The following is a 17,067-nucleotide window of genomic DNA, read 5'->3' as shown; positions in this document are numbered from 1 at the left end:
TCCCTCTTACCGTTCAATTTGCTCAGTTGGGTGCTTTCCCCAAGCAGTCTTATTAATGAAAAGTAAAAGGAATAAGAGTTTATCTACCCCTGTGGTGTGAACCCTTCTAATCGTAGCAACGGTTTCGGCGAAGTCAGCAATTCAGGATGAGCTCTTAAAATTCGAAATGTTAACGGAGGAAGGAAATGCAAATAAATTAGTTACATCATTTTTCTGTTTAGCGGTTCTGCTCAAGGTGATATTATTGGTGCATTGATCGTCGCGAGTTTTCCCACTGAGTTAGGATAAGGAGAAGGAGCGTGTAAAGGGGGCCAACAGTATAGAGGATAATCACACACGGGGTAACCACCACATTATAAACGGATAAGCAGGGCACACGTATAAACCTACTTTCATGCACGCGCGTGGCTACGAACGTACTGCATAAGTACTCATTTGAATGGGTGTACCTCTTTTAACTCTTAGGTACGCAACGTTGGCAGCAAAATGACGCGTTCATAAATTATCATCTCAGTGGAATACCCAGTCATCTATTCACTCCTGCAATGTAACTCCTCTCCCATGTAATATTTTTAAGCTAAAAAATGTTGAAGGGGCAACTTGCTTGGTCGCATAAAACAGAAGTGCACAAATTATGTATCAATAAAAAAAAAATGCACATCATCTGTATAATAATTGTTAAGCGTACTTGCACCAGATAAATAAGCAAAGGCACAAAATTGGAAGCCTGCCCTAAAAAATTGCTAAGTAAGCATAAGGCATATGTTTGCTCTTCGTTCGGAACGCATGTGCGGGATATGCAGCTGGATCGATGCGGTTGGTGGGCACTCTCATCTCATATTACGGTTAAATTAAGGAAAAAAAAAAATATATAAAATAGAATAGAATAAAATAAAATAAACACATTTAATAATTATCATATTTATGCCTTAAAAAGAGTGGTAACCCTTTTCTCAGCAATATATATATTTTTTTTTCATCAAATTTAAACCACTGCAACGTTCTAACCATTTTGAAAAGCGCAATTCGGTCAAATTGCACATGTAGCTGTGTTTTTTTATGTATAGTCGAAAATTCTTAAAGATAAAAATCGAGATGGATAAGCCCTCCCTGATTTTCCTTTTCTGCGTTATATGGGCAAATTGTGGTGAGTCCATCGAAATAGAAGGAGAAAAATGTGCATACAGGAAGGGCTCCACAAAATGCACGTAATAAGGGCGAAGGGGAAGCCGCATAGTTAATTAAACGCCTATTCGAGTAGTACCTATTGCGCCATGGCTAAGGGTTACATGGCTTCAATCCCTCATCTAACGAACAAAGAATTTTAACATTAAGTATTGTTCCAAAATGGGAGTACAACCGATTAGACAACGCTCACCCTGCATCGTGAAAGGGATAGTTGCGGCACACTGTTTTAGGGGCCCATCGTCCAAAGCACATTTTCCATTTAACCGGCGTATAAGTTCCTGAGCAACGTAGCCTTAAAATTGAAAACCGCGCGATTGTGCGCAATGTTTCTCGGGAATTTTCTGACGTAGGTAATGATATTAAATATCGGGAAGCACAGTGATTGGCACGCGTGTGAATACGCCTTCTGTTGTTCCATGTGGGAAAAAATGAACACGTGGGTCGTCTACCCCAGCGCAATGTTGTAAAATTTGCATTCATGTTGCAGCGCGTTCGGTTCTTATTGACTGGACGCAAGAAAACGTACTGCCTTATGTTCGATCCTCTACTAAATCACAAAAATGAGTCTTCGCTTCCACGCATGATTTCACCTTACCACATGTCCCATCGCACCATTTTATGCACACCCTCCCCGTGGAGTTTTTTTCTTCCACCTTGGCACAGCCATGTACGTACACACAAATTAATACCCCCCAGTTCGCATAACCTATAATTAAGGAACAAAGAAAAATAAAATAAAAAATTCCCACACAATTAAATGAACATTATAAGGGTTTCCCCCCATTTCGTCCACCATATTGTTCTTACCCAAATTAGTTGAAATTCTCTCCTTGATAAGGATTTACCATACAAATCGTCTCTGAATAGCTAAGTATTAGTAAATTCTTGCAGTGTCTGTAAACTTCTTTGCACCTGTCTTCCACTCGTACTTCTCACGCCACATCTCACAAGCCATACGTCACTTTTGGCATATTACCCACACTGTCTACTCCCCTTCTTTTACCAACCGAGCCAACCATGCATTCGATAAAATGGGCCCTTCCCATCCTTCTACTTAACGTCTTCGTAAGCAGATGCGCCCCGGTATTCTTTAACAAGAATCTGGATAAATGGACAAAGGAACTTTTAAAGGTTTCAAAAAATGAATACAGCAATTTGGACGAAGCGAAAAGTTTTGCCAATAGAAAATATTGCGGTCAGTCCCTTAAGCACTTGGCAGGGTTAATCTTAGACAAAACGGATAAAGAAGGAAAGCTAATCATTGAAGGGTCCATAGTTTCTAATAAGCTAATTCTAAGATTAGGAAATATAAAGGAAAAAGAAATAAGCATAAAGGATATACTTCTGCCAATAGAAACATTATCCAGCAAATGCATTAACATACGAGAGGGAAAAAATAAGGATGATTCTACCATTCTATGTTTGGCTAGTAAAGTCCTCAGGAACTTCTGGGTCAACTCTATAACGGATGCGGTTCTGTGCAAAATGACAAAAAATAGGGGAAAACTACCAGAGTATAACTATGCCCAGGCAGGCAATGACAAAGAGGAAGAGCAAAATGAGAAGGAGGGCGAAGAGGATGAAGATGCAAACCTGGAACAACCAGGCGAACCAAACGAATCACTAAAAAAGAAAGCAAACACCCAACAGAAGGAACAAAAGCTAGCTATGAAAAAAATTATCAACGAAGAATTCGATGAAGAACAGGAAAATGAACCCAAGGGGCTAAAAGTGCGAATTGCCAAAAGTAAATTCGGAAGCCCGCAAGTAAAAATCAACGGCAAAAGCGTCGACGAAGTTCAAAAGAACGGGTAACCAAAAAAAAAAAAATACATGTGCATCTCTGTGCATGTATTTGTCTTCATATTCCCCTGTATACATCCTTCCAACAATGTGCCCACTTGGAGTTGCCTCGCTTTTACCCCTAGGTCTGAGAAAGGGACGAACGAAACGGAAGAAACGGAAAACCAGAACATGGAGGGGTCCATCGAATCGAATGAAACTGCTGATGAAGGAGAAGTGGAAGAAGAATGAAGGGGGAAAGGAGCCCCCCATCTGCCCTCATACATTCCCTTATTCCACTTTGCCACAGTTTAAATTTGTACTCTCATTAGCGTGTCCGGTTCGCATGCAAAAATAGCCCAATATACGTTACATGCTGTATGGTGCGAAAAGAGTTGTTTCTCTAGATACCTTTTAAATACAGCTGCCCGCGAAACTGCGTGAAATCTTTGTTCCTCCGTTTGGCTATTCCGAACGGAACTTGTCATTACGAAAGGTTCAAATGAATTATGCCTTGTTTGTTTGTTTTGTTCTTTTGTACACCGTCTCAAACGTGACTTCGTACGAACAAGGGTGTGTGCTACTATCCAAATTTGGAGGTGCCCCCCCTGGCTGAAGCTCATTCTAAATGTTTATAAATATAAGCAGATACGGCCATATGTGCATATATCTGCACGCTTACCTGTGCTCCCCTCGCAAAGGAAAGGAACGGTAAAACTGGATGACCTGTTCATCCGTAACGTCCTCAAAAACGACCCGCACAAATTTGTAAAAACCGAATGGAGACAAATATTCGCCACTGACAGATCGGCAGTTGCCAATGCAGCATATGGGACTGAGACATGATTTGCACACTCCCACCTTGTGCGAATCAATGAAAAAGGTCTGCTCATTCTGTCGACACCTGGTTGTTAGTAGAATTTCCTCGTTCAGCTCCTTCTGCAGATTATACCCTGAGCTGTGAAAAGGGGGATAATTCTTGTTACACATATTGGTGTCCGTTTGGCACTGGGCTGTATTACCCATTTTATTAGTACCCCTCGATGCGGCCTTGTTCCTATCATTTGAGGAGGAACCCCGTACCAATAAATGGTTTGTTCTTTCCCCATTTGTAACCCCATCAAGTATTTCCCCCTTTTGCAAGTAGTCCTCCCCCAAGTGTGTTAAAACCCCTAAGGCTAAATTCGACCCTTTAATGGCAACATGCGAATTTCCATTTTGCCCCCCCACCAAACAGTGATAGGTAGATTTATTCACATACGCCAAATTGATGACAGCGAAAATTGCCCAACATGAAGGCAACACTATGCTGACGTTCAGGTATATATTCAAATTGTTCACTTGCTCCTTTTTTCTGTTAAAAAAAAATAACTTCCTGTTCCTTATAGACGTAACGGATAACGCGAATTGGTAATCTTTCCTCTCTAGATACGGATAAATGTGCACATTCAAAAATTCTGTAATTTCAAAGTGGACATACTTCCCCTTGTCTGAACCAGTCGAAGACGTAGATTTATCACTGAGGGAGTCTACACTCCCGTTATTTTCGGCTGTTCTTCCTAACACGTTTGCAAAAAGTAAGTACCAATAAGAAGAACCAGACGAAGCAGCTAACTTATCATAAGCAGGGCATGCATATTCACACATAATTTCAGTGACAGATAAAGGCTTCGTCACCATTTTGAAGAAACAAATATAAGAAAATGGGTTAACAAACAAGCTACTATTTCCTACATATTTTATATCATCAAAGGAGCAAAAATTATGATGTCCCTTGAAGCAGCCATTTATAAAGTAAAATTGCCCCCTTAAAGTTCCAACGACTGTTAGGTAGTACCACCCCCTCTTCAGATTCTTGACACTGAATCCAGAAGAGTGGTAAAAGGTTTGGCACTGGTTGTTCCCCCGTCGTCTGTAATTCTGAACACATCCAATAACTAGCCTATCGCTAAAAACGCATATATGTGCATCCTTCTCTCCACTAACTAGTGAAGAAAAGGAAACGTTCTCCTCTATGGGCAGGAACACCCAAAGGCATAGCGTATACCCGAACGGTTTTACTAATTCGTTATATATGGATAAAGGCGGGTCCAAAATTAGGTTATAAAATTTGGACAAATCGCATGCATAGCAAAGGAGGTCAGAAAATATATTTATTCCGTAAATCTTTGGAGCGTCTTCCTTTCTGCTCACTTTTTTCAAGTACACATTGTAACCATACTCTTCCTTATCATCGATGTGGATTATTTTTTCGCACTTCCTGTGGAGGTTTGCACATCCCTCTACTTCACCATTTGGTTGATCCGTCAACACTAATTTGTTCCCTTTGCTATGTAACTCTTCACCGTTTCTTTCATACAAGTACGCACTTGGGGGACTTTCCCCAGGACTGTTTTCCCCCCCTCGAGAAGTGGCACCTGTGTACTTAGGAACCAAGCGTAGCTGATAAATTTTCACTCTGTAATTAGAATCATTGGTTAAGGCAACAACCCTAGTCTTCTCCTTCTGCGATTGCGTAAAGTATATGAAAAATTCCCAAACCTGCATGCATTTATCTCTCACATCTATGCCTTCTATTACTTGGTCTTTCATCTCCATGCAGAGATTATCTCCAACCATTTCTCTTCCTTTAACTTTCTTCACAATTTGGTATCTTCTCTTTATCTCTTCCTTTTTTAAAAACTCAAAGATTTTAAAAGAGGAACATAATCCTATGTTATTATTTCCAAAGCAGGAATTTCCAAATATGCTCATCTGTAATTCTTTCTCTAAATTTAACACTTCGTGCGAGACGCTGTTCATGTACTTCCCATTAATGTAGTAAATTATTCCACTAGCACATTTGGTTATATTTAATAAGTTCCACTCATTCTGCTTCACTATGGAGTTTATTTTATTCCATTTGGGTGTCTTCTCGCATTTTATGTAAACGTTCCAAAGGTTTTCCTTCCCGGTAGTCTCCCCCCCGTCCATGGGTTCCCCCCGCCCCTCATTGTGCTGTTGTCTAAAGTAACTGCTTAACCTGCGCTTATCACTGATGTGTATTTCTATATCCTCAATTTTGTTTCCCCTTCTGGAGATGACGAATGGGGAATTTCCTTCCATGTCGCAAAATAGGAAACTCTTTTCCAGTCCATTTGTATCTCTTCTTGAACCAACAAACAGCCACACCTCTATGGTGCATTCCGCAGGTATAACAACCGTGGGGCTTAAAACCAATAGTGCATTTCTATCATGAAAATTCATTCCCTTCAAATCTCCTGTAATGCCTATGTCACCCTCGTAACTGTTGTGGGTAAATATTTCCATTCTGGAACCCTCCACGCGTTCGTAATTTATATAATTGTACATGTTTGTGTTCAACATCTGGACACTCTCTTCGGTTAAAAATTTGTCGTCTTCCTCTTCCGTAAAATTTGCCTCGTCTTTTTTATCCCCCTCGGTAGCTGTCTTTCTCCGCCCCTTTTCCACATTATTTTTGCGCACATTTTGGATAAACCCTTTCTTGTTCACAAATTCTCCCCCAACCGAAATGACCCCTCCATAGCAGTCAATCTTAAAATAGGTCACTTTTTCTTCATAATTTTTCAATACGTGTACATTAAAATATTCTTCCCCCATGTTTTCACACGAAATTGTGAAATTTCTTCTTTGCCTTTTTTCCTCTTCAATCTGCTTCAGTTCATTTTTGTCTAGAAATTCCCAACAGCGTTTTTCTATGCACACTGGCAAAGCGCTACAGAAAACTTTGCAAAATTGTTCATTTTTTCGTTTTCTTTTTTTCTCTTTTTCTTCCTTTTCTTTTCTATCCATTTCTTGAGATCTATCTCGAGGTATCTCCGAAAAGTTTGTTAACTCCTTCACATGTAAAGAGTCCCCTTCTTTAATTAGACTCATTAAATAATTTTTCGTGTCACCCTTTAGGTGCTCAAATTGTCCATAAAAATCTATTTCTATAACCCTGCTGCTTATGTAATCTTCTATGTTGAAAATTGCTTCCGTTGGATCTTGGACGGTGTTTACCTCCAGTCCTGCCCACCTCTCCAAATGTTCGTAATACCTCCTCATATACATATTGCTACTATTCTTGTGGTGCTCCCCCCATAGGTTTAAAACCCCACTACATAGGTACTTTTCGCACGTCTGCGTGTATTGTATGCCTTTGTACATCTCGCTCACATCTGCTAATAAACAATGCACGTAAATTCTGCAAAGTTCCTTGGCGTATATACGGTTAAGCTCAAATTCGAGGGGGAGTCCATCCCCCGCCTGATTGTCTCTCTTTCCTAGGGTGCCTGTAAAAGGTTCGAGTGGAGCACTTCATGTGCATATGGAATGGGATTTTCATCTCCCATGGAAAATTATGCCCACGTAGACACACCCTACATATGCACATTTTGTCCCATGCGCTGTTACCTCTTCTCCTGTTGCTTAAACCAGATTGAGTTATCCTACTCGGGGTACAACCCGATGGAGAAGTGCCTAGCTCCCCTGGGTAGCTTTCCATCTTCGCAGTATGGGTAAATTGTGGACCTAAACACGCTTGCTGATTTGGCGCATCTACATTGAGCTGCTCGTTCTTCCCATTTATATATCCATCTGGGTGTCTATCCTCCCCTAACGATTCGAAAGCTACAGTTTGATTGTCCACCCTTCCGGGGTCAACCCTATTAAAATTGCTTTCCCCTTCTTGGTCCCCATACCTGTTATTAATAGTGTCACAAATGGGTAGTGTGCCCCCCGTTGTCGTCTCACGGGGGAGGTAGTAATTTCCCAAACCTGCAAAAGGAATAACCCCCCAATAGGGCATATACCTAAAATAGTAATCCATTATGTACTTCATATATCTACATTTGGCTAGCACATTGGAAACGTGAAATAGGACAAGCGAAAGGTTATAGTTTACATCTTGCAGATTTCCGAAACTGAGAATGCTTAACCCCCATGCGAAAATGATTGCCGACTCGTCGCAGTCGTTTATGCGCCCGTTTGAATTTTTCTTTTCTCCTTTTTTCCTTCTCTCCAAAATTGCTAAAAACTTATTCGTGTATTTGAGAAAGTTTTTCAAAATAGTTGGCACATTCTTCATTGTGGAAAAATAATTCTTCTGTACTATTTCCAAACAGGCGTCTAAGTCGAGACTGGGAAACTCCTTCTCTAGCGTTAAGCTGATCAACATAGACAAGCACTTCTCCGGTTCATCGGATAGATCTACCACATTTTGAAGAAACATAATCCACTTTTTGGATATTCCTAGTAATTTGTACCTTCTCATAAATTTGCTTCTTTCCTTGTTTTTAAGGGAGTTATCATTTTCTGACTTGCTAGCCACTTCACCAAAATGAACCTTAAAACTTTTGCTGCTCTTCAGGATATTATTTATCAACATTATACTCCTTTTTTCATTTTTCAAAAAGTATTTCTCCTCCATTTTTTTATTTCTTTGTTTGAATGCTACTACATGTTTCCTATTTGTTTGTTCCTCTTCTGTTCCGCTTGTTTTTCTTCTCCATATGGCCACCCATTTCGCCTTTCCTATCCTCCTTCTGATGCCGCTAAATCTGAACCATTTTCTATTGTCCTTCTTCAGGTTATTCCCTCTTACCAATTTTATGAGCAGGAAGAAAATTATGGCATAAATCAATCCATTGCATAGCACTGAAATGGTTGTCAGCACCCCCAAGAAATTTCTTCCATGCACGTAGCTTAAAAAGGTGTAGTAGGAGAGCGAAATGGTGACATGCACAAGCATGGAAAAGTAGAAAAAGAATTTCTCAGTTTTGCGTTCTTTAACATATTTGGACAGCAGTTTTACCACTTGAATACGACAGGATGGGGTAGCGGGGTGGTCTTGTTTGTCACCCCCTGTTGGAGTTCCCCGTCTGTGCTCATTTGTGTCTTCTTCTATGCCCTCATCTTCGTCTTTTTCCCCCCCCTCACCATGTGGCACACCCATTTGTCCATTTTTCAATTCCACCTTTTCTGCTTCTCCGTCATTGTTATCACTTTTCTCCTTGGCGACATCGGATTTGTTGACCTCTGTTTTTCTCCCCTCTTCTTCCTCATAAAATGGGGACGTCTTCACAATATTCCCTACATTTCTCCTATTTCCTAATTCGCTCAGTTCTTGTTCCCCCACGTAATCGTCCCATTGGTAGACGCATAAAAATGTAATTAATGTATAGAGAGAAAACGACACCGCAATGACAACAAACTGAAACGTGTGCACATTATTGTTATATATACCATTCTTATGATTAACAATTAGAGATACCTTCACGTTGTTAAAAAATCGTTTGTGAAAAAAAAACAAAAAGAGTAGCATGAAAAAGTCATCCAAAGGGCTAAGCGTACTCACCCTTCCTTTTAACACACATAAGACGTCTAAACTGGGAATATATTTCTTCAGAAAAAATAAAAAGTAGTCGAAATAATTAACAAACGTATTGTATAGTACGATTATCCATATTTTTACGTAATATTTTCTCCTCATTTTTGTGCACTCTAAAGAATCATCCGCTATCAAAAAGTCGCCTCTCCTCTGTTCATCATAATTACAAAAATAAAAAAAAACACATAACCTTATTATTTCCAAGTAGAGATATTCATGGTATAAAATGAAAAACTGCGCAAAGTATATGCCATTCTCTTGTGCTTTCCGTTTGTTGTTTTCTGTAAGGGAAGATTTGTGCTCGTCCAGGGAGGGAATGTTATCCACCCCACTTTTACTGGAGTTATTGTTTAGCTCATCTTTGCCTTGCTCTACAATGAAAAATCGGAGGGGAATATACAGGTTAATATAGACATATGGGATTAGACATAGTTATGTACTCTCATAAGGGTGAAAAAATTCCCTTTGTTCGCTCTACCAGAAACACCACAAGTTGTTCCCCCACTTTAGGCTCAAAAGTGACTATTAAAAAAGGCCAAAGGAGAGTAGTTTTTCTCCTCATAAAATTAGTAGGGGAAAAATAATTACTCCGTCTATATGACCTTCATTATGGGCCCATTTTTTTCACATTTTTAACACCTGGGTAGAAGTATATATTACTCTAGGCGCTCGCTATTTCCCCCCTTCCATTTTTCGTGTCTTACTTCTTAACAGGCGAAGGACAATTGTTCCAAAAAAGGGGAATACTAAAAATAGCAGAGGCAAATATAGCAAAAAATCAACCTTCTTTTCAATCCTTTCTCCGTTAGTACCCCTCTAAAATGAAAAGAAAAAAGTTTTTTTGCAAGGGCGTGTCAGTTATGCCCATTGGTAGAGAAATCTTTTGGCACTTGGGGAAGTTAGCTTCACCCCATTAAGGTACATTGTTCTGCGTTGTCTCGTATCATATGATAACATTTTTCTTTTTCCCGCATGAGAATGTGCCGTTTTACCGTGAATATACAATCGAGGACTTCATTCAGCGGAACTCCCACCGTGAAAAAGTGCAGCGCGTCTAAAAGGAAGTGGCTATAATTGGAGTTCACGTACCTGTATGGGAGAAATGGTACATGGAAGAGTTCAGTTAAGGTAAAATTCAAACGACAAAAAGGAGTAACTTGTCATCAAAATAACACACACATTTATGCGAACACTTTGGTACAGTCTCACAAACGAACTGGTTCGAATTAACCCTGTGTGTAAAGTTCCCACCTGAGTAGAGACATATACCTCGTATATTTAACAACCAGTCTTATTATTTTCATTTCTCTTTCCCTTTCTGTACAGGTGAGTATTAAAATACTTAGGAAAAAGCCCAAGGTGACAAAGTATAGAGAAACTACATACGTTGTAAAACTACAGAGCACGCAGGGACGCTTCACTGGGGTTACGAAGTCGGATCTGAAATTTTCATCACACTGCAGTTGGGAAATTATCCCCAAGGAGGGGAAGGGTCACATACGGATGTACTTATGTACGTATAGAACATACTTAGCACATTTATCGGTGGCAAAATATAGAGAACGCACTAAATGTACAACGTTTGGGTATCACAGCAAAAGAGGACAACCATTTTTGTGACATTTTTTTTTTTTCTTTCTTTCGTACAATTTTACACTGGATTAATTTATTCCCCTCCAGACAGCTCTTCCCTTCTTTGTGATTCAAACAAACGTCTTTTTTAAAACATGAAATTTGAAAACTGTACACTTGACCTGTTCGTACGTTCCTACACAGTTCTACGTACTCTTCGCCATGTTCCTTCGTGCACATATTTTTAAAGGACCACACATTTTCGCCGTCGTCACATGATTCGAGCGCACTGCATTTTACACACCTGCCGTCGGTGGGGTCTACCTTGAAGCCTTGCAAAATAGTAATAAAAAAAATAAAATAATAAAATATATTTATTTCTGTGAATGCCTCTCAACCGGGATACACCTTCCTGTTCTCCCTAATCGCACCATTTCAAATTGTGCAACTCATTTGTTCTTTCATTTGTTCTTTTGAGAGACCTTTGCTGCAGACACAGTTCTGAGAGTATTCCGACCCTGTGCTTTTCGTGGCTGCGCAGGGAAAAGGTGAATGCACACGGGTGGGGACACATACATGCACGTTTTATTGTGTATAATTGGTATACCTTAGCTTACGCCTATCTTTCCCTTTTTTTTTTCTTTTTCGCCACTCTTTTTATTACTAGATCCGCTTGGACAATTTCTGCACACAATGGACCCCTCCGCGTCGCTGAACGTGCCAAGGGGACAGGGTACACATATTTTGTTGTCCCTAGAAAAGTTATAAAACCCCTTTTTGCACTTTTCGCATTTGTGATTCTACAACGGGATGTTGGAAAGATGGTAGCGCAGAAGGGCGGTAATTTGGGAGGCAGTGAGTATACTTCTCCAAAAAGGGGAAGCTGCAAGAAGAGCCCCTACACACACGCGTAAATCCACGCACAAGCGCGAACTACTTTTGGCCCTTTTCATCTTTACGTAGGTGAGCATCTCTCCAGCGTTGCACTTCGAAACAAAAAAAAAAAAAAAAAAAAAAAATGCAAAAATGTAAAAGTAAAACATCATTAGGATAATGGTGGAACAAAGCACACGCTTAAACAAGCTGTGCACAGATTTACAACTAGACGATACCGTAACACTTAGAAGTCTTGCTTTCTTGTCTCCACTTAGCTTATTGACGAGCACACCTATTTCTGTATCCCCCCTTATAAGCAGGAAGCTCATTAATAAGGCGAATTTTGCGCCCATCATGAGAAGGTTACTCATTCTTCTTAAAAATAGGATTGAAAATATGTATTGAGGCGTGCATGCATGTAGGTAAGTATTAATGCATGCCTACAATTAGACAAACCATTTTACCAATCCATATTGAAGCATTTAAATTTTTTCCCTCTCTTTGTACCATATTTCTACCTGCACACAGCGAGGTTGCCTGTCCGGGGAAAGAATAAAATAAGAACAGACGGATCGACAAACATACGCATGGGTAGTGTGCGCTTTATTATTGTATTTCCCAATCCCTTAGAATATTTCCTACTATTCACCTGCGCCATGAACCTTGTCCATCTCATTCGTTGCCACTTTATTGGAGATCGTGATATGTATTTAACAAATAAAAGCAAAAAAAAAAAAATTGTTCTATTTTCTACGTAACAATATTGTAAACGGAAAAAAAAAAAAAGCCTGGCAAGGAAACAGCACATAATATATCTACTGTGCAATCTTGCACTCATGCTGTGTATTAAAATAAGGGTGCACTGGAAAAAATTAAAAAAAATAATCATATAATGGCCCACAAAGTGGGCAGTAAAAACGATAACACCACTTCTTCCCTAATTAAACGCGCAGTTTTGGCATATTCAAACGCACTCCGTGCGTACACGTACACAGGGTCAAATTCCCATTCCTCACAGAAATGTGCATGCGTTTGGTAAGACTCGATGATAGACGAAATTCACCAAAGCAACAAAAAAACAAGAAAAAATTGCAATACAATGTGTTTCAACACATTGCCAAGTAGGATAAATAGACACGCAGATCAAAATGGAAACTACCTTAGGAAGGAATTACGTGAAAGAACCATCCATAAATACATGCAAATGTACAACACAGCCATGCACAGATATACACACAAAAATGTATGTACGCATGTGTCTATGTACATATCTACGTATGCACACATGTCTGTGAAGTTTCTCCTCAGAAACGTCTTGCCCCCTCTGAGTGGGTCACTTGTCCGGGTAATACAACGGATAATTGGACGGCAAATTGTCAAAATATTCTGCAGGCAATTTGTACGAAATTTTGGCACCCTCATAAGATCTGGACAAACCAACTATAGGCATATATTTGTAACAGACTTGTAAATTAATATTATTATTTCTTAATCCATTATTATAATCTTTAAGGGAATATTTCGTGAGGAAATTTTTGTAGTTTTTTTTGGCCATATTTTTATTGGTTATTATATAATCCTGTATTATAACCTCGTTTTGTACCTTTTCTGGCGTTTCATACGTCACTAGAACATACAGAAAAAGCTGCTTCAAATTCCAGTTAAATGCTTTGCTCATGTCATATGATAGGTCTAGCGATAGTACCGCTTCGTCCCCTTTTATGTGCCGGTTATACACCAGCCTCTTCACACTTCTTACTTTTATATTCGTCGACATTGCTTTCTCGTCGAATAAATAAAAGGAAGATCCATAGTTGAAAAGGCATAGGGTAAGGAAGCACAAGGCCATGGAATAGGAAATGACGTTTAGCCTATTCAGCACGTTATCCATCGTTTCTGTTTCTTATAAGGTATACCGAAGGGGGGGGTATTTTTGTTCTGCTTCTTCTGCTGCGCGTCTTCGTTGAGAAGAATAGACCTTCCAATTGCACGTGCCTTTCCTTCTTTGCCTACCAACAATGTGTGGTATGCGGCTATATCAGCACTCCTTCGTTCAGTTTCCTTGGCGGGTTGTATTTCCGATATGGAAAACTTCTTGACAAGTAGTGTGACTAAAATGGCAAAATTAGCCTTCTAAATATAGCGCTTTTACAAAGGCTTATACACATTGATATATGCTACACGGGGGGTGCTTGCTCAAAACGAAAAATGGCTCATGGAAATGCATAATAGTGAAAAGAAAGAGAAAAAATCAGGCAGAAATGGAAAAGCGCAGAAATGTGAACCAATTTTTTCTCATAATGCTAAACAGAGAAGCAACTCATCTGTTATAGCATCGATTCTGGTATGACTCTTCGCCCGAAGGCAGGAGTTCTTTTAAAAGGCCACTGTGCGGTAAGCGAATAGAATTCCATATGCATACAAGTTTAGATTTACCTCTTCATTTAAGCAGCTGTACATGTGTGCACCATTTTGCGTACGTACAAAAAGGTTGGGCAGCCAACAGAGGGCAAATACAAGAGAATGGCCTTAATGGCAGTATCCCGTAAGTCATATTCGCGCACTTGGAAATCTTCACCTCACATTGTAGCACATATAATAGGTATCATCTTATGTAGCAAAATAAATGCTCACAGCTTCGTATGTAAAAAAGATGAGTAAGAAGCGCTGAGAGGGTGAACTGACGCGCTACTGTTCCATCGATGAAAACGCGTTTGCCAGAAATCCCCGGATGTGACAGATGACACACCACGCATTGGTGCTATGCTTTGCAGCCGCGTATTGCTGATTTTCTTCCCCGCCATACACTGCTGCTGTACATAGGCGCTGTTAATTTTGGCGTAATCCAGACCATACCTTCAAGGAGGAGGAAGAAAGGAACAAACCTCACGTGTACACATAGGCATACGTACACGCATATGTATTGCGTAGCTGCGGAATGGCATTTTTAAAAAATAAAATAACAAATCGGAAACTTCTTTTTTGCGCCTCTCATGAGGCACATTTTGCTATACGCCATTTTTTTTTTTTTTTTTTATCATTCTATTAACTCGCCCTGGAAAGCTTGCAAACGTACCAAATGTGCCAACACTTCTTTACCCTCCAAGCTGCATCCGGAACAACCCCATTTCTTAAAGGAAGAAACGCGCCAAGTCTTGAGAGAATACAAATGACAGGAACAACACAAACGTGTGAATAAACCAGGGGTCAATTTTTTTCCATTTTTATTCCACCCCCCCTAATTGTGGAGCATTGAAATATTCGCACAGTTATGCACACATTGTCTTTCAACCTGGACTGAAAAAATTGCCTCTCAAGTATTGACACTCCCTTGAGTAATATCCCCACCCGCTTCTCCTCTCTGCAACAAAATGGCGAACATTAAAGATGCGAAGTATGACCTGGGGTTAGACATGACTGTAGAGGACCAGAAAAAAATAGGAAAATTCACCAACCTACATTTTAAACAATCGGTTTACGAACAAAAGATAAAATTAATGAACGATAGTATTTCTAATATTGACGCATCAATAGACGAAGTTTCTTTGGCGTTCTCTCCTCAAGACGTCATGTTGGGCATAGGTACGTGGCCCCCGCGATGGGCACTACATACCTAAATGTGCATGCATACGTTAGGGGGTTATCGCATTCGTACACGGATAATAATTCGCGTCGCTGGTTCCACGCCGTGCCGCTACCACCCGGCTCATCATCATGATTAGTAGCAGTAATTTTCCTTTAACTAATTTACCCATTTCTCCCCCTTCTCGCTGTGCACGCTTCCCTAGGCGACTGCTTCTTCAGCGTCGACACCGAATACATGGAGAAAAATCTAGAGCAGGTAAAAGCCGAGGAGAAGAAAAATTTGAAGAAGTTGGAATCCGAATATAAAAATATTCTAAGTGAGAAGCAACAATTGAAAACGGAGTTGTATGCAAAATTTGGAAACAGGATTGACCTCAACTGAGACGTGTTTTTCTGTCCAATTGAAAATGCATGCATAATGGTAGCCACGTATATGTGCCACCTAGTCAATTTATGTTTGGTGAATTTTTTTTACAAGCAAAACACAATTGTGAGGAGTAAATAGAACACCCGTAGGACAACATAATTTCTTTTTTTTTTATCCTCTTTTGTGTAAATAAGTATTGGCGAAGAGCACTGTTTTGGCGTTTGTGGTGATGCACATCTTATCTCGGACAGGCACCACACCCATATATACATGCACGCACACATACCCCTGCATATTGCACAACCGTGTAAATCTGTAAAAGTGAATTCCCCTACCTTCCCACAATTAGGGAACTCTTCTTCTTATGGCCAGGTTGGTAATACTACCAATGTTACCACGCACGTGAGCATAAGCTTGGGTAGCGAAGAAATTTGTTTGCTATTTTTTTCATTCCTTTTGCAAAATAAAAATAGTTTGATTTTTGCCCGAGTTAAGCTTTCATGCATTTGATACGCTTTTTTTTTTTTTTTTAAATACACCGTTCGTACCACCAAAGGGTGTACCTTCCCCTAAGGAAGTACCCTTCTTCCCTAGTTAGGAAGTTAATGATCTCTTCCCTCCTTACACTAGGAAAGTCATTTCCTTTACTCAGGTAGTTAATACACCTCCCTACCCCTTTTCAGGAAGGTTCCTTCCTTTCCTTTCAACAATATATTCCCTTCCCTGAACCCTAATCCCTAAACCCTGAAACTCTCAAGCCTAAACGCTGAACCTAAACACTTGAACACATGAACCTTAAACCATGAACCCTAAACTCTGAACTCTAAACCTTCCTTCCTCCTTACACCCTTCCTTCCCTCCTTAGACCTCCTTTCCTTCCTTAGACTCTCCTTCCTTCCCCCGTACTCTTCCACTCCCTTTCATTTCCTTTCCTTCCTTAGACCCTCCTTCCCCCGTACTCTTCCACTCCCTTTCATTTCCTTAACTTCCTTAGACCCTCCCTTCTTCCTTCCTTATGCATTACATTTTTCCTTCACATTTTTTTTCCTTCTTTTTTTTTTCCTTTCTTCCTTTCTTCTTCTTTAAAAGAAAGAAGAGAGACAAGGAAAGAAAGAGAGATAGAGACAGACAGACAGACAGACAGACAGACAGACAGACAGACAGACAGAGGGAAAGAAGGAAGTGAGAAAAGAGGAACTTATCTAATATATGGAACAGAATATACTGTAGAATGTTCTGTTCTATCATCTATTGTGGAAGTTTCTGTTGGGGAGCTATTTAATGTTGTTGAGTAGTATGTGGAAGA

At 39.9% G+C, this 17,067-nt stretch overlaps 4 protein-coding genes across 4 annotated transcripts; 2 read left to right on the top strand and 2 right to left on the bottom strand.

The window, feature by feature from the left end:
* Window positions 1–2,205: 2,205 nt before the first annotated feature.
* Window positions 2,206–3,222, top strand: PCOAH_00018850 (Uncharacterized protein; the record flags this gene model as incomplete). The annotated part of the gene is made up of 2 exons (XM_020058694.1): window positions 2,206–2,999; window positions 3,117–3,222. 2 exons carry the CDS (start codon window positions 2,206–2,208, stop codon window positions 3,220–3,222), a joined length of 900 nt encoding a protein of 299 aa, XP_019913972.1.
* A 426-nt stretch (window positions 3,223–3,648) lies between these two features.
* On the bottom strand, window positions 3,649–12,180 carry PCOAH_00018840 (Uncharacterized protein; the record flags this gene model as incomplete). The annotated part of the gene is made up of 10 exons (XM_020058693.1): window positions 3,649–7,265; window positions 7,387–9,732; window positions 10,066–10,177; window positions 10,354–10,450; window positions 10,613–10,818; window positions 11,009–11,265; window positions 11,383–11,466; window positions 11,598–11,733; window positions 11,842–11,919; window positions 12,004–12,180. The coding sequence occupies 10 exons, from the start codon at window positions 12,178–12,180 to the stop codon at window positions 3,649–3,651; spliced, it is 7,110 nt and encodes a 2,369-aa protein (XP_019914111.1).
* A 962-nt stretch (window positions 12,181–13,142) lies between these two features.
* On the bottom strand, window positions 13,143–13,700 carry PCOAH_00018830 (Signal peptidase; the record flags this gene model as incomplete). The annotated part of the gene is made up of 1 exon (XM_020058692.1): window positions 13,143–13,700. One exon carries the CDS (start codon window positions 13,698–13,700, stop codon window positions 13,143–13,145), a length of 558 nt encoding a protein of 185 aa, XP_019914217.1.
* Window positions 13,701–14,651: 951 nt separating this feature from the next.
* Window positions 14,652–15,785, top strand: PCOAH_00018820 (Prefoldin subunit 4; the record flags this gene model as incomplete). The annotated part of the gene is made up of 2 exons (XM_020058691.1): window positions 14,652–15,391; window positions 15,598–15,785. The coding sequence occupies 2 exons, from the start codon at window positions 15,181–15,183 to the stop codon at window positions 15,774–15,776; spliced, it is 390 nt and encodes a 129-aa protein (XP_019913935.1).
* Window positions 15,786–17,067: the final 1,282 nt, after the last annotated feature.

This window comes from Plasmodium coatneyi, chromosome 7 (assembly GCF_001680005.1).
Source record: "Plasmodium coatneyi strain Hackeri chromosome 7, complete sequence".
NCBI lineage: Eukaryota > Apicomplexa > Aconoidasida > Haemosporida > Plasmodiidae > Plasmodium > Plasmodium coatneyi.
This window is presented reverse-complemented; position numbering and strand designations above follow the sequence as displayed.